Source organism: Pristis pectinata, chromosome 10 (assembly GCF_009764475.1).
Source record: "Pristis pectinata isolate sPriPec2 chromosome 10, sPriPec2.1.pri, whole genome shotgun sequence".
In the NCBI taxonomy this organism is placed as follows: Eukaryota; Metazoa; Chordata; class Chondrichthyes; order Rhinopristiformes; family Pristidae; genus Pristis; species Pristis pectinata.
The window spans coordinates 50,603,481-50,621,372 of NC_067414.1; the positions used below are offsets into that span (position 1 = coordinate 50,603,481).

Genomic DNA, 17,892 nt, shown 5'->3' on the forward strand with positions numbered 1-17,892 from the left:
TTCAACCTGGGAGACTATTTCAACAAATCTATTGAATTGCTTCATGTTTAATGTCTCCACTAAACTTTTCTAAAATATCTGTCCCATTTTGATTTTGCTGTGAATGGTTCATCATAGAATTGATGATTAAGTCTCATAGGATATAATCTTAGAAATTCCTATTTAGAATAACAGATCAACGCAACACACTAGTATGATATTTCTTTGATATTTTAATACAGACAAAATAAAAAGTCTTAGTAGGCTTGAAGGAGTAGATACAAGGAGGATATGTCCCATATCTCAAGGGTCAAGAGCTAGGATTCTCGAAATTATGGGGAGGCCTTTTAGGACTGAGATGACGAGAAATTTCTTCATATAGAGGGTGGCGGATCTTTGAGGCTCTGCAGCCCTCCAAGGAAGATAATTCCAGTCATTGATTGCATTCAATAACAGAGATTTCTGGATAGGAAAGAAATCGAGGGATTTGAGAATAGGGTGGGACAATGGTGTTTGAGGTAGAAGATTACCCTGTTGATTGGCAGAGCAGGTATAGTAGCTGAATAGAGTATTCCTGATCCTATTACATACATTCTGATAACAGTCTACTCTTTTTTTTAATATAAGATATTTATTTATTAGTCACGTGTACATCAAAACACACAGTGAAATGCATCTTTTTGCATTACTGAGAATGCACTGGGGGCAGCCTGCTAGTGTCGCCACTCTTCCAGTGCCAACATAGCATGCCCACAACTCCTATGTCTTTGGAATGTGGGAGGAAACCAGAGCACCCGGAGGACTTGAACCTGGGTCACTGGCGCGGTAATAGCGTTACGCTGCTACACTGCCGTGCAATGCTTCAACTCAGATGGTAGCAGAATTATGTGCAATGCTATTTCAGAGTTGGTAATGTACAGAGGCTCTGGTGGCTAAGACCTTAGGTTACTATGTGTGCTAATAAGTATCAGGAGGAGGAAGGATCCCTTGTCCAGCTCTGTGTTCGCACTGTCAGTCCAAGAGTACCTCTGCTGTTGGCACAACTGACATCCGTAACTTGTGTGAATCCCTGTGATGAGGCTTTAAGTTTATTGGAAATTCTATGTTCAGAATATCCTTCTGTATGAGATTTTTGCTCAATTCTTCTTAATTTGTGATATAACTTGCAAACTATTTTCCTGTTAGTTTTGTAAAACCTTAAAATTAATTTATTCAATGTGCTGTTCTGGTGCATGTGGTCTTACTGTATTGCTAAGTTTTTCTATTAACGGTCCATTTCCCATCATACTCCCTGGTCTGCTGGAAGGATTTTTTTTTTATTTTGGTCATCCATATCTGGACACGTTTACTTCTGACATATGAAATGCACATATTGCATAAATATTTTTCATGCATCCTGATATATGCAGTTAATTTTTCATTATGTGTCTCTTTTACAAGAGCAACTTGGCTCTGGAATTTGACTCATCATAGCAATATTGTTCCTCTCTTGTCCTTCTACATATGTCAAGATTCAAGTACAGGTATAGTGAGTCTGATGGATTGATTTGTATTGCTGTACAGGGCCATTAATGCCTGGTATTACTTAATCGCATTGCCCATCTGTTGTTGAAGCAATATCACTGGCACCGAGGCTTTATAACCCATTCTGCTTTTGGATTAAGTTGGTATAGGTCTTTCATATATGTGTCATCATCCAGACAGCGTTCACCTGAAAGCAAACAATTTACACAAGACCTACATTAATACTAATATTTCTTATATTTAGCTGCAATTGCGCTTTAAATTGCAGATTTTCTGATTTACTTTGAGTATTAAATAGGAATTCACTACAGTGTTTATCCAATGTCCTCATTCTTCCTGACAGGTAAGTTTTCCTCAGTTTTGTTTATCTGCATGGTAAATGTCCAAATGACAGAAACTGACCCACCAATGATAAATTTCTCCCTGGTATTTCTTGTTCAGTGCACCTAATAACATTAAACGCCACAATAATCAGTTATTGGAAATAGTTCTGGAACAGAACTAGAAGATAAAAATGCTGGAAATAGAGACATCTGTTTTTTACCCTTGATAAATTTGTCATTCAACTTGAAGAATTTAAATTATCCTCAAACAAATCAGTTAATCTGTTATGTGAAGAATTAGGTTTTGCACACCCTGTTCTGTCACTATGTGTGTTCGAGTTCAATCATGTGGCTTTGTGAAGGGCAGATCATGTCTCACAAGCCTGATAGCGTTCTTTGAGGAGGTGACCAGACAGATTGATGAGGGTAGTGCAGTAGATGTGGTCTACATGGATTTTAGAAAGGCATTTGACAAGGTTCCACATGGTAGGCTTCTTCAGAAGGTCAGAGGGCATGGGATCCAGGGAGGCTTGGCCGTGTGGATTCAGAATTGGCTTGCCTGTAGAAAGCAGAGGGTTGTGGTGGAGGGAGTGCATTCAGATTGGAGGGCTGTGACTAGCAGTGTCCCACAAGGATTGGGTCTGGGACCTCTGCTTTTTGTGATTTTTTATTAATGACTTGGATGAGGGGGTAGAAAGGTGGGTTGGCAAGTTTGCAGAAGACATAAAGGTTGGTGGTGGTGTGGATAGTGTGGAGGATTGTCGAAGATTGCAGAGGGACATTGATAGGATGCAGAGCTGAGCTGAGAAGTGGCAGATAGAGTTCAATCCTGAGAAGTGTGAGGTGATACACTTTGGAAGGACAAACTCCAAGGCAGAGCATAAAGTTCATGGCAGGATTCTGGGTAGTGTGGAGGAGCAGAGGGATCTGGGGGTCCATATCCACAGATCCCTGAAAGTTGCCTCACAGGTGGATAAGGTAGTTAAGAAAGCTTATGGAATGTTAGCATTCATAAATCGTGGGATTGAGTTTAAGAGCCACAAGGTAATGATGCAGCTCTACAAAACTCTGGTTAGACCACACTTAGAGTACTGTGTCCAGTTCTGGTCAACTCATTATAGGAAGGATGTGGAAGCGTTGGAAAGGGTGCAGAGGAGATTTACCAGGATGCTGACTGGGTTAGAGAATATGCATTATGAGGAGAGACTAAGGGAGCTAGGGCTTTACTCTTTGAAGAGAAGGAGAGGATACATGATAGAGGTGTATAAAATATTAAGAGGAATAGATAGAGTGGACAGCCAGCACTTCTTTCCCAGGGCACCAATGCGCAATAAAAGAGGGCATGGCTTTAAAGTAATGGGTGGGAAGTTCAAGGGAGATATCAGAGGAAGGTTTTTTTTTTAACCTAGAGAGTGGTTGGGGCATGGAATGCGCTTCCTGGGGTGGTGGGGGAGGCAGGTACTTTGGTCAAATTCAAGAGATTGTTAGATAAGCATATGGAGGAATTTAAAATAGAGGGATATGTGGGAAGGAAGGGGTTAGATCATCTTAGGCAAGGTTTAAAGGTCGGCACAACATTGTGGGCTGAAGGGCCTGTATTGTGCTGTACTGTTCTATGAATCTATGTCAAACAGCACTGAGGAACAAAAATTCCATGAGTTCAGCCAATCGCAAGTTAATGTATCAATGGGTACAAATCAGGAATGACAGAAACCAATGGAACAAATACAACTCTTAAACCTGTAGTCAAACATAAATCATTGATACTTTCAACAATAATTGGTATTCTCATAAGGGAAGATCACAGGAACAACAGATGTGAGAAATGGAAGTACCGTATTTGTAAATACCTCCGATAGGAATTGGAGTGTAGAGAAAGCTTTAATCTGTATCTTACCTATAGCTATTAAAACTAGAAACTGATATTGGATGCAAAAAAAAACTCTATTCTTGAAAACCAATAACGCTCAGGCTAATGTAAAACAAAATTAATTTCTCCCTGCAATTTAATTGTACATATCTCATATTCATACCACATAAAATTGATAATAAATCTCACCAATATTTCCTCCAATTTCATATAAACAAACTTCATCTTTACTGGAAGATTCAGTTATCCTGTTGAGAACCAAATGTATAGTTATTACAGAAATGCAGGGTAATGATATTTTTTTAATGTGAATTTGATCATTTTTGTTCAGTGCAAAATTCATGATATTAAGCATGGAAATACAATTCTAAATATAATTGGTTAATTTTGATATCAAAGTGTTGTTGTTTACATAACAAATTAGATAACTCAAAGAAAATCTGAGGATTTGTCTTACCTGTTTTTAACAAGACATTGTTGGAAACGTGCCAAAATATCACCAGCTTTCAGCTCTTCTGTTAGTTGAATCGCCATGGAAACTTTGGAAAGAGATGGGGCCTGAACCCGTATTGCACCTTGAAGTGTTACTGACTATAACAAAATATTACAATTGGATTATTACATGTGTTGCTTTTCCCCCCCAAAGGATCAGAATTATTAATCAAAATAATAAATGCAATGTGAATAGTCACAGGAAGCAGACACCATCTAGAGATAACTCCCTGCATTCTACAAAGTAGTGGTGAAGTATGCCAACTAACTATCCTTTATACATGAAGCTTAAGTCATTTTTAAGGTCCAGGTTTGACCTGCTGTTAAGAGGCAGTTCACTCTGTGTGAGCCAGCTACAGTGAGAGCAGAGAAGGGAGGGGAAATCGAAAGTGTTTTAAGAGAAATCAAAGAGATGAGATAGCTTACGTACATCTGTTAAATTCCTTTCGGTATGGTTCCGATCATGCTTATCTTTATCATACGACATCTTTTTCAGCAGCTTTTTCATAGCCTTTTCTTTAGACAGCTTTTTATGGCTTTCAATATTTTGTTGTCGAACTTGATTCATAATAAATTTTGGAACCTGTAGTATTGGAAGTAAGTATTAATTTTCATAAATGCTTCTGATAATTTTGTTTGTATTGAACTCAGGTCATTAACTTTGAATATTGTTTTAGCATCATGCTGATCTGGCAAACTGAATAAATAATATGGAATATGGCCTTACTTTGAAATGTCGACAGGTACAGAAAAAGCACAACAGCAACAAGGTATATTAATGTACCACCTTTAACTGGCAAAACAAAAGCATCTTCAAAAAAAAGTTTGACACAAAGTATGTAAGGAACATTGGAGAAGATGGGGAAAAAAAACATGATTAAAGTGGTGGGTGAAAAAGGAGCTTTGCAAAGGAGGGAAGATGAACTGGAAGAGAGGTTTATGGAAGAAGTTTCACAGCTTAGTTTAGGGATTTGCTAGCTGAAGGCACAGCCACTAAATGTGGAGCGATTAAATTTAGGGATGATCAGGAGGCCAGAATTTGAGGACTTCAGATACGCTGAATGTTGTAGGGCTATAGATATAGCTTATGGATATAGGGTGGAAGTAGTGGAATGATATGCAAATAAAAATGATAATTATAAAGTCAAGCTATTGCTTAACCAGGACCCATAATAGGTCAAATGGATGATTGAATTGAACTTGGGATCAGTTAAGACTCAGGTACTAAAGTTTTAGTTGGCTTAAAGCTTGCAGAAGGTAAAATAAGAACTATATTAACAAGGAACACATGATCTGAACCAGACAGTCCTTGTGATGTTGAATGCGTGTGGCCCGAAGATTACATCAGATTCAAGCATTCACCTGGATTAATGGCTGTAGGAAGCAAGAATAAGAATACCTCTATTAATGAGGCTTTGTGGCTATACTTAAAAAGAGTTTGCACTCATTATCTATTGTGCTTTGAGGGAATCAAAGAAATGAAGCCGTGCAGGTGTGTAAGAGGTCTGATTTTTTTTTGTGGTTTTGATTAATCTACAAAGCTGTAACATTCACAATACTGTCATAAGATGAAAGGTCCATGTCTGAATCTTGATCTAAGTAGCTTTCGGAAAATTCTGACATGCACGTTCATGGGTTTAACTTGGTTCAACAGCAGAAAGCAGGTACAGAGAGAATTTAAGTTTTTATTTCCTCATCTAAAATGTATCATGTATAATATTTGCCAAAATATTTGTCATAGAACCATACAGCACAGGAACAAGCCTCTCAACCCACCATGTTCCTCAGTGCTCATTGGATTTATCTACACTAATCCCATTTACCTTCATTAGGTAGGTAGCCTTATAAGCCCTTGGTGATTAAGTATTGGTCAAGATGCTTCTTTAATGTTGTGAGAGTATCTGCCTCCACAACCTCTTCAGGCAGCGAATTCTAGACTCCAACCACTCTGTGTGGGGGGGGAAATACTAACCCCCCCCCCCCACCTCCCCAGATCCCCTCTACACCACCTATTTCTCAACTTAAACCTATGCCCTCTTGTCTTAGTAAAAAATTGTTTTCCCTGTGGTTGAGGTGTCTACCCTATCTATGTACCTCCATCAGATAAGCTCTCAATCTCCTCTGCTCCAGTAAAAACAAACCAAGCCCACCTAGTCTCTATGACTGTAATGCTCCAATCTAGGCAACATCCATGTGAATCTCCCTGCATCCTCTCTAGCATAATCACATCCTTCCTATAGTGTGGCAATGAGAATTGCAAGTAGTACTCAAGCTGTGGCCTAAACAATGTTTTATATAACATGATGTCCCAACTCTTTTATTCTGTGCCAAAGTCAATGAAGGTAGACATCCCATATGCCTCCCTCACCACCTTATCCACCTTGCTGCCACTTTCAGAGATCTATGGACTTGTACCCTAAGGTCCCTATGTTCATTAACATTCCCTACAGCCCTACCATTTACCGTGTATGCTCTACCTTCATTTTTCTTTCTAAATTGCATCACTTCATATTATTAAAGTAATCCCATTGTAACTACTGAAATTGTGTTTCATCACTTTGAAAGTAAAAAAATTATAGCTTTATAACATTAAAAATTGTCTCAAGTAATCTGACACAGATACCAGATAGGTATGGGGAAATGAGCTAAAATAATGTTTGCTCAGGTCAGGAGGGGAGGGGAATGCTAAAACAGTGTTAAGATAGAGCAGAGTTTTAACTTGAACCTCCCAGCCATTCAAATACTGGAGTCAGGAAGTGTGAACTGATCATGCACTGGAAGCAGTGTCTCATTTGCAAGGATATCATAGTGTCAGCAGTTATTTTAAGATTACTGTAATCTCTGAACCTTAAAGTATTTCACCACAGAATAGGGAATTCCTTTTTATTTTCATCCCTTGTCAAGGTTTCTGGACAGCTAGTGGTAATTCCATTACTGACCTGTTGTCAACATAGAGGACAGGTGGAGACATTAGTCCTACACGTCAACTTGGCAAGCAGTCTGGTTTTGTTTCGGATAGTTGCCAGGAGGAAGGATTATATTTCAGTGGGAAAGTAGGAATATTTGTGGAGGGTTGGAAGACAATTGCTTCAGTCTTCAGAATACTTAATTGGAGGAAATTCCATTCATATATATTGGACAAGCAGCATGACATTTTAGATAGTGGAGGAGTCAAGAGGGTTGGTGTTGAGGGACAGCTGCGTGTCATTAGCCAGTGTTGTACAGCATAGAAACAGGCCCTTTGGCCCACTGTGTCTATGCCGGCCATCACGCCTAACTATATTAATCCCACCTGCCTGCATTAATTCCATATCCATTTATGCCTTGCTCATTCAAGTACCTGTCGAGATGCCTCTTAAATGTTGTTATTGTTCCTGCCTCCACCACCTCCTCTGGCAGCTCATTCCAGATACCAACTACACTTTGTGTGAAAAATTTACCCCTCTGATTCCCTTTAAATCTCCTCTTCCTCACCTTAAAACTATGCCGTCTAGTTTTAGACATCCCTACCTTCCCTGAAACAAATTCCGGCTATCTATCCTATCTCTGCCTCTCATAATTTTACATACTTCTATCATGTTGCCTCCTTTGCTTGAGGGCAAGAGACCCAGCCTATCCAATCTCTCCTAACTCAAGTCCTCCAATCCAAGCAACATCCTTGTGAATCTTTCTGCACCCTCTCTAGCTTAATCACATCTTTCCTATGGCGTGGTGACCAGAACTGCACACAATATTCCAAGTCCAGCCTAACCAATGTTTTGTACAATTGTAATGTAACTCTGTAACAACTCCTGTACTCAATGCCTTTGCCAATGAAGGCAGGCATATGACATTTTCAAGGCTGATGTATTTTTGTACAATGGTGCTGAGGAGTGCCACAGAAAAGGTCAATGGTCTCTGGAGATGAATAATGGTGCAGGAGAGGAATGATAAATCATTGACAGCATTCTTTAGTTATAACTTGATAGATAAGAACAAAGGCACAAGAGATTCTGCAGATGCTGGCATCTGGAGGAACTCAGCAGGTCAGGCACCATCTACAGATGGAAGTGAACAGTTGACATTTTGGATCGAAACACTTCATCAGGACCAGAAAGGAAGAGGGCAGAAGCCAGAATAAAAAGGTAGGGGCAGGTGATAGGTGAGAGTGGGTAGGGGGATGAATAGGAATCATGCAAGAAGCTGAGAGGTGATAGGTGGAAGAGACAAAGGGCTGAAGGAGCAGTAGACTATGGAATAAAGGGAAGGAGATAGGGACTAAGAGGGAGGTAGTGGGCAGGACATGAGGGTGGGGGAGCCACAGGAATGAGGGAAATAAAGGAAAGGAACAGAACCAGGAGAATGCAATTCCACCCACTTGGTCAGTGGTGCAGAATCATTGAGTTGGTGTGGTCAACTTTATTTGATATTGAAAGAATGGAATATAATATTAGGAGTGCACCTTTCAAGCCATCATCTCTGGGCTAGCCCATTGGAAGAGCTATTTACTTACCACCTATTGATTTTAATGGAAGTTAATGACATAAATGGAAAATGTGTGCACGTTGGGGTAAGTCAAAAATCAGACAACGCGTTGCCACACATTTCTTGATGTGGGGAGAGCAGGTTAAAATCAGCACCTCTATGTTTTCCCCTCATATGCAGAACTTAACCTTTAAGTGGGTACATTTTCACTGGCAGTCAGAGTTTCCAATTGCCACAAGGCCAAAGGCGTGCCTTTGGTCACTTTCAACGGGTACAAGCTTAGGGCTGACAGCTTAGTCTGGGGCTAAAAATCAAAAAGTGAATGACAGAAATTTTGGATCGTGAAGTCTTGCTTCTTGGCTAAAGCAAAATGTTATAGCAATATCAACGTATATAAAAATACAGAACTTGAGGAACAACTTTCTAGCACTGGGCTATTGTGTAATATTTGAAATTCTGCAAAGGAATTACAGAGCTGTCAGTACATGTTCCCTCACAGGACAGCATGACCATTACCCTGAAGGAGCTTCTTTTCAAAAGATAAGTCATGCAAACTGTGACTGTTCTTACCGTCCAAAGCAGGTCTTGGTATTTAATCAGGTAGCGCATTATGTTGCTTGTGCCAGTTGCCATTGCAAACTGTGTCTTTGCACTTGACTTTGAGCAATATCCTTTAACCATAAACAGGTTGGGTGCCATGACGACAGAAACATTGTTTAGGGTCATTTTGTTGCTTTCCCTGTTGTCAATTAATCTCTGAAGAAATTCAAGCAATGCCTGTAAAATGATATTAATTACATGATCAAAGCCCACAGGGTTTTACTGACCTTAAAAAAAGGTACCATTTAGGAAATTAATCAAAGCATACTACACAGCCTGTACAAATTCTGGATTGTTCCTTCCAGCAGATGTAAAGGAGCTTTGCTCAAAGGGATATCTGCCTTTTATATTCTATAGCCTGTAATGTAAACAAGCAATTGGTTTCCTTCTAGATAACCAATAATGTAATTCCAGGTTTGTTAACAATAAATCTGAGTTAGTCACGTTCAAATTTCTTAATACAGGTACAGTGTTGTATTTTTAAACAGATTCTGGAATGATAATATTTTTCAGCTTCTAATAGAGGAACTTCAATGAGTGATTGACATTAATTTCACAATGTAGCAAATATTTTCTGAAAAAGAACACCTGATAGTTGTGATCTAAGGTGGTCTTATCTTGGTGGCTTCTTTTACTTTTTCCTCTGTATCCATAATACAAGCAACTGCGAGCTTTACCAATACCATCTACCATGCAACTGTCCTGGGCACATAGGGCAACTTTATTCATACTTTAGAGAGAAAACTATAAAATTTTAAAAGGGCTACAGAGACTAGATACAGGGAGGTATTCCTGCCAGCTGGGGTTACAGCTGCAGAATACAGATATGCCACTTAGAACTGAACTCGAGAAATGTCTTCCCCCATAGGGTGGAAAACCTGTAGAATTCTTGACCAGGGAAGGCAATGGAGGTCAAGTTATTAAATATATTCAAAAAGGAGGTAGACATATGCCTTCAACCTCCTCAAATTAAGAGATATGGGGAGAAGGTAGGTACAGGAGAGTAAAGTAGGTGATTGGTCATGATTGTGTTGAATGCTGGAACAGGCCAGAAAAACCGAATGGTCTACTCTTGCTCCTAATTTCTATGTTGCTATACAACAGCGGCTCAACAGTGACAGATAGCAAAAAGACAATTTAGATACTCTCTGATCCACTCACAACTTCTTTAACTCTGTCCACAGTTAATGCCCACTTTCTATTTTGGGATGCACTGCAAATACTAAACTCTTTATTAAAACTGCACTTTACCCTGGAAATCCTGGCGTGTCAGCACAACCTCAATTGGATAGATGCCAATCACACCAGGGCTACTCAGCACTTGATCTGTAGCAGAATGGATAAACAATGCTAAGAATGTCATGAACATTTGTTACTCAAAGCAATGACAAACACAATGGGGCAAATTTGGCTCTATGTGATCTGTATAATGGATGTTAGGAAGTTGGTGGTCTCACTTCATGGCAGAAACAGTAACAAGCCTCATTAGCCCATGCAAATTGTGGCCCTATGATTTTGATCGGATTTCATAACTCATAGACAAGGGTGCTACCACTGAATCACAGACAAACCCACACCACTCTTAAATGCACCAATCTAAACATGAAACAACAGCCTGGTGTCAATGACTAAAACTAAAAATATTGCTTAGTTGAAATTTTACAAGAGCACTCTAATGCACACATCTTCTGGAATCCCTGGAGCTGAAATTCAGCTTTGATAGTCATGAAAACTATTTGCCTAAAGCCCGTCAAAGATTCTTTTGCAATCAGCAGTGAAGTCACTTGCATCCCTTCTAGCAGCAAAAGAGCTACACACACAAAAAAAAATCAGCAATCTATCCAGGATAAGGGCTTAAGTCACAATTGGACACTCAAGAAAATGTTCCACAGGTTTTAAAATATAGTTTTGAGGGGCAAAAGCAAGGATAAAATGAAATAAAAGCAAGTGCAATACAAGTTGTACCTTCAGGGTGTCCCTATTCTGATCTGGGAGGAGAAGCACCAGCAAGTTGAGAGCCTGTAGCTGAAGTTTTCTGCTTGATAAATCTGTGTATTAAATATTCACATTATATTACTAAAAGTCATCACTCTTAAGGAGTTTTCAAATCATATTAATGAAGGGGGATACATTTTTCCTCCAAGATGGTGAATCCCAAATTCAGCCCAAGGTTAAGCCAAGAGCCTTATTAACATATTGGAGGAGATGCTGGCTCCTGTCGCCTTTCCGCAGACTACTTGAATACTATCACTGTACAAACATCAGCTGAATCATTAGACAATTGCAGGGAAATGATAAATACTAGAAAAGTAACATAGAAGCAAAAGGGTATGTTAGGGTTGGTTGTGTGGAGTGCAGGGATGGAATTTAATGACTGCAGAGTCAAGGTAACACTCCTCTTTGCCTCAACTTAATAACTTTTTTAATAAAAGCTTCCATTAGAACATAAAGCAAAAAGTTTCTGTTACTGTTTTCATATTTCATTTTAGGGCATCATTTAGTATTTTTACACTGGGCATAGCTTCACGCCAAGAGCATGTGGCTGATCTCCCAACTGGCTGTGATGTATGAATTGCAATGCTTGAGGGAGATGCTAGTTGGGAAAGCAACGGTCTGTAGTCCCTCATTTTAGGCCCATTAAGATGAATGGACAGAAAATCAGATGTTTTGAGCCCAACATATCTTTCCTGGTGTACCCGCAAGCATCATTCTTTCAAAAGTGTCACAAGAACGAACTTGGGGCTATTGAAAATTTGAATCAGAGACCCCATGGGTTTTGCAAGACTCTGTGTTCACTAAAATGTATGTCATAAATTTACCTCCTTACTTTCGAGCTGATGTGTGTATTTCCACAAATATCCATTCTTACATTCCAAAAAATAGATTATCAACTTTCTACACTAAGAATATTTTATATTAAAATCCTGATTAAATTTATGTATACAGTATGTACAAATGAACTTTGTTTCCATTTTTATAATTATGAACACAAGTATAACAGGAGATTATTAACTTACTTTGGACAGCTAGGAAAGCATCAAGGTACTCAAGAGTGACCAGTGGATGTGGCAGCTCTCTTATAAAAAGCTTCAGTATACTTGCTGCATCATGTTGACGTACATTTTCCCAATGCAAAGTTCCTTCGTAGAACCTTGCTTCTAGCTCCTCACACAAACTCTTAAAACACATAGGGGAGGAAGTTCAATGCAACATTTTCGTTAGCAACAAGATTATGGTGCAAGCTGAAATCAGAGTCCTGCAATGTTCTCCTTTCACTGAGTGGTTGCTCACTTTCCCTGCATACATTATGCTTAAGAGCCTTATGGGTAACCGAATTTCTTCACATTATTTAGCTCTACCATTATATTATTGAACAATTTATTGATTCATTGAATTATCCTCACATGACTCACTCTGGTATTATTGATACGGAGTACAAGACCCAAATCCAACTCGGTGAGAATCAAACAGGCAAAAGGCTGGGAAAGATGCACCAGCAGCAAACTGGTGAGACTATAAACCCAGAGCTTTATTTTATTATAATCGATTATCTCATCACATTAGAAAATGAGGCTGTCTGATTTCCCTGTACAATGAGGCCTAAAGTGGGAACATGTTTCCTTCTGAAAGGTTTCACTGAAATATTTTAGACTAGAAATTCATTCACACTTCCCTGACAAAAATGACGTTATGCAGTTAAAATTCTGGTTAACCTGGAGCACAGTAATTTTGTACACGTTTATGCATACCTTGGTATTCATTGAGGAACTTGGCTCCTCAGCTGGTAGGATTTTGATTCTCCATGGCACTTTTGGACTGGTGTAAAGCTATGTCAAATTATGTCGAGAGTATTGCAATATTCAAAATTTGTTTGCAGTGAGATATTTAAACTTTGTGATTTGAAAATTGGCTATTCTTATTTACTGCCCAAACAATCAGCTTTTACTAACCCTGTTTCTCCTGAAACTGTGCTATTTAAAGCACCAATACTTTTTCTGCACTTGCTGTTTTCACATTTGTTTTGTGACATCTTATGACCAAAAATAGAACCTCACATCTTTGTCTTGACAGCTTTGCCCATGGGAGACAGAGTCACATTCATTCTCAACTTCTCAGTCTCAGAGTTATCCCAGACAGCTACTGCTGATATCTGTCATATCTCACCATTTGCTGCTTACTGCTGCATTAGGGAGGTCACCTAAGCTCCACACTCATTGAAAAGAGATTGCATCTTCTGTTCCTTCAGTTCACAGGAGCAGACAGGATGGATGCCGGAATTTATCCACATTACAAGATCTCCTGACGTACAGGCATTCAGAGACTGCACTGAATCATTACACAGGTCTCCCTGGCTACTTCCTACTAGGAGTACCTAGCTGTAGCCCCAGAGGGCCTCTGTAGACCCCCAGCACAAAGAGCATGCCTTCAACAGTACTTCTCTTCACCACCTGACCAGATCCCTGTCTTTCTCCCATATCCCTCCCATCATTGCCACATCAATTCATTCAGCAGCAAAGTTCCTTTGTTGCCAGAATGCATTGTGGTGTGTCCCTTCAAAAGCTGGCTGCAAAGATTCCACTCTGAAACCTGCTACAAACTCTGAGAATTTGCAGGAAGTCAAAAGGAAATGCCATGCTGATACCAATGAAGATTAATATTGGTGTTACACAGGAAAACCATGAAATGCTCACAACTGAAGCTTTTGCTATTTTCAACTTTCACAGTGTTAGGGCAGCCCGCAACACTCCCTTAATGGATAGAGCAATCTCTAGGCCTCTGGATACAATTATCAAAAGAGCAATGATTCGGAGAACTTTCCTTGAAATTTCAGATGGTTGGAATTCGGTTGCTTCTCCCTGCATCTGTTTGTCAAAGCTCTCAGATTCCAGGCACCCTTCCTCTTCCTAATATATGTGGCATGCAAAAGTTTGGGCACCCCTGGTCAAAATTTCTATTACTGTGAATAGCTAAGTGAATAAAAGATGACCTGACTTCCAAAAGGCATAAAGTTAAAGATGACACATTTCTTTAATATTTTCAGCAAGATTACTCTATTATTTCCATCTTTTACAGTTTCAAAATAACAAAAAAGGAAAAGGGCCCGAAGCCAAAGTTTGGGCACCCTGCATGGTCAGTACTTAGTAACACCCCCTTTGGCAAGTATCACAGCTTGTAAGTGCTTTCTGTAGCCAGCTAAGAGTCTTTCAATTCTTGTTTGGGGGATTTTCACCCGTTCTTCCTTGCAAAAGGCTTCTAGTTCTGTGAGATTCTTGAGCCGTCTTGCATGCACCGCTCTTTTGAGGTCTATCTACAGATTTTCGATGATTTTTAGGTTGTGGGACTGTGAGGGCCATGGCAAAACCTTCAGCTTGTGTGTCTTGAGGTAGTCCACTGTGGATTTTGAGGTGTGCTTAGGATCGTTATCCTGTTGTAGAAGCCATCCTCTTTTCATCTTCAGCTTTTTTTTTACAGACGGTGTGATGTTTGCTTCCAGAATTTGCTGGTATTTAATTGAATTCATTCTTCCCTCTACCAGTGAAATGTTCTCCGTGCCACTGGCTGCAACACAAGCCCAAAGCATGATCGATCCACCCCCGTGCTTAACAGTTGGAGAGGTGTTCTTTTCATGAAATTCTGCTCTCTTTTTTCTCCAAACATACCTTTGTTCATTGCGGCCAAGAAGTTCTATTTTAACTTCATCAGTCCATAGGACTTGTTTCCAAAATGCATCAGGCTTGTTTAGATGTTCCTTTGCAAACTTTTGATGCTGAATTTTGCGGCGAGGACGCAGGAAAGTTTGGAGAAAAAGGGTGCAGAATTTCATGAGAAGAACACCTCTCCAACTGTTAAGCACGGGGGTGGATCGATCATGCTTTGGGCTTGTGTTGCAGCCAGTGGCACGGGGAACATTTCACTGGTAGAGAGAAGAATGAATTCAATTAAATACCAGCAAATTCTGGAAGCAAACATCACACAGTCTGTAAAAATAAAAGCTGAAGATGAAAAGAGGATGGCTTCCACAACAGGATAACGATCCTAAACACACCTCAAGATCCACGATGGACTACCTCAAGAGGCACAACCTGAAGGTTTTGCCATGGCCCTCACAGTCCCACGACCTAAACATCATCAAAAATCTGTGAATAGGCCTCAGAAGAGCAGTGCATGCAAGACGGCCCAAGAATCTCAGAGAACTAGAAGACTTTTGCAAGGAAGAATAGGTGAAAAATCCCCCAAACAAGAATTGAAAGACTCTTAGCTGGCTACAGAAAGCGTTTACAAGCTGTGATACTTGCCAAAGGGGGTGTTACTAAGTACTGATCATGCAGGGCGTCCAAACTTTTGCTTCAGGCCCTTTTCCTTTTTTGTTATTTTGAAACTGTAAAAGATAGAAATAAAAAAGTAATCTTGCTTAAAATATTAAAGAAATGTGTCATCTTTAACTTTATGCCTTTTGGAAATCAGGTCATCTTTTACTCACTTAGCTATTCACAGTAACAGAAATTTTGACCAGGGGTGCCCAAATGTTTGCATGCCACTGTATCTCCCCAGCCATAGGTTTTAAACTACTGAGACATTCACTAAAATTCCTCTGCTGCTGTGTTGATTGCAAACAATATTCCTCAACAGTATTGACTGATGGTGTGCTGAAACAGGACAAATACAAATTCTCCACATGCTCGAACCCATTCTTTGCATCCAGGACAGTGAACGTTTTTGCTATACTCAAATCTGGCAAAACGTTTATCATCTTCATAGGGTAGTGGATACTCTTCATACTCTTCAGACCTCAGAGTACCTTTATTTCCAGGTACCCAGTTTGGTGTGTTGACAAGGTGAGTATCTGTCCAGACCAAATTTCTTACCTTACCAACACACCAAGCTGGGTGCCTGGAGATAAAGTCATACAATTATACAGCACGGAAACAGGCCCTTCGTCCCAACTCATCTATGCTGACCTAGATGTCCTGAGCTAGTCCCATTTGCCTGCGTTTTCCCCCCTATCCCTCTAACCCTTTACTATCCACGTACCTGTCTAAGTGTCTTTTAAACATCGTAATTGGACCCGCGTCTACCACATCCTCTGGCAGCTCATTCCACACACCCATCACCCTCTGAAACATTTTCATTTGAGGCCATTATAGTTTGATTCAGTTCTCTCCTTGTACAACAAATGAGATACAGGAATATCTTTACTTTTAACTGCTCTGATTTATCTGCCGTAGCCATCTCAATATACTGAGTAAATTCTTCCTTCCATTCTCGAGACAGACTATTTGCCTGGAAATTAATTTCATACTTTCACTATTGATTCATATAATTTGGTGCATCTCAGCACATCCATGTTGATCTCTTTGGGAGGGATCACGCTTGGCATTTGGTATTCCAACTCAGGTGGAAAATTTCATAGTTTCGTTAACCAGCACCTCTGCCACCATGTCTCAAAAATCTCCCTTTTCCACCTTCTAAATTACTGAAAATAATTCAGTCTCCTCCTGAAACTCTCTTCCCAAACACTGATGCAACACTAGAAACAGTCAGTTAAAACAATCTATTTAAAGGTTTGACCATGTTGAGATACAATTATTGTCTACAGACCATTACTACATAATATACCTTAATTCTTGGTGCAAGTCCTGGTATTCGTAGAATTCCTTCTGTATTTAACCCCTCTTCCTCAATGTGGGAAATGAGCTGCAAATTTTTTTTTAAATTTTTATCAACAATGCTTTATCACATTAACCAAAAAAAGATAAAGACAGATTGGCAACTATATTTCTATACAACTCAAGCGTGAACAATGACATTAATGATCCATTAGAAACAAGCTTTTTATGCATTACTGTGAATTATAATAGATTTAATATTATACCAGCCAGAAGTAGTATAGACATTAAAGGAACCTTAGAAAATACAGCTACCAAACAGACCAATAAAAAAAAACGAATCAAGCAGTGGGCTTCATTTCTGGTGGAACAATACTGAAAAGCAGTGGTCTGGTCTCCGTATTATAAGAAGAGCATAGTCATGCTTAAAAAAAAGGGCCAGAAAGGTACACAGGTATGATATTAGAAATAATAGGAAATAAGAAAGGTAGAGCAAATTGGACTTTTTCTTCTAGAAAACAGAAGGTTGAGAGGATGACTTGATAAAGGGCTTTAATATAATTTGATTTGTTTTGATAAGATGTGGAGAAATATTTCTACTTGTGTGGAGTCCAAAGGCCATAAATATAGAGAAACTGGATAAGCATATGAAAGAGAAGGGATCATAAGGCAGAGTTGGGTGAGGAGAGATGGCAAAGACCAACTAAACAACATTTTTGTACTGGACAGACAATGTAACTCATCATCATGAAATTCTCTGTGACTAAGATACCAAATTAAAACCATGTCTTTCATTTCTACTACAGTGCTACTTATTCAATTTCTGGGTTGGGCTGTTAGCAAGGTGCTAAGTTAAACATGGGGCTGCAACATCAAATTGTCAAGTCTTCAATAGTTTGAACTTTTAACTCAAGGTACACTGGATCCTGTACTTACTTTCTGCATTATAAGTGGAACCTTGGTCCCAGGTACTTTTTTGTGATCCTGTTCCAAGAGCAATGAAAGTGGAACTCCAAACAATCCAGTTTCTGAA

The 17,892-nt window shown here is 39.4% G+C and overlaps 1 protein-coding gene across 4 annotated transcripts in view; it reads right to left on the reverse strand.

Annotated features, from left to right (window-relative positions):
* Positions 1 to 17,892, reverse strand: part of arhgap18 (Rho GTPase activating protein 18) — a 123,962-nt gene continuing 106,070 nt past the window's right edge. For all 4 annotated transcript variants that reach the window (XM_052025251.1, XM_052025253.1, XM_052025252.1 and 1 more), the window contains 9 exons: positions 17,796 to 17,887; positions 16,870 to 16,947; positions 12,270 to 12,429; positions 11,218 to 11,300; positions 9,223 to 9,429; positions 4,619 to 4,771; positions 4,154 to 4,287; positions 3,886 to 3,944; positions 1 to 1,690 (listed from right to left, as the gene is read on the reverse strand). In XM_052025251.1, the coding sequence (XP_051881211.1) occupies positions 1,599 to 1,690; positions 3,886 to 3,944; positions 4,154 to 4,287; positions 4,619 to 4,771; positions 9,223 to 9,429; positions 11,218 to 11,300; positions 12,270 to 12,429; positions 16,870 to 16,947; positions 17,796 to 17,887 (1,058 nt within the window). In that variant the 3' untranslated portion in view covers positions 1 to 1,598. The remainder of the gene's footprint in view (positions 1,691 to 3,885; positions 3,945 to 4,153; positions 4,288 to 4,618; positions 4,772 to 9,222; positions 9,430 to 11,217; positions 11,301 to 12,269; positions 12,430 to 16,869; positions 16,948 to 17,795; positions 17,888 to 17,892) is intronic.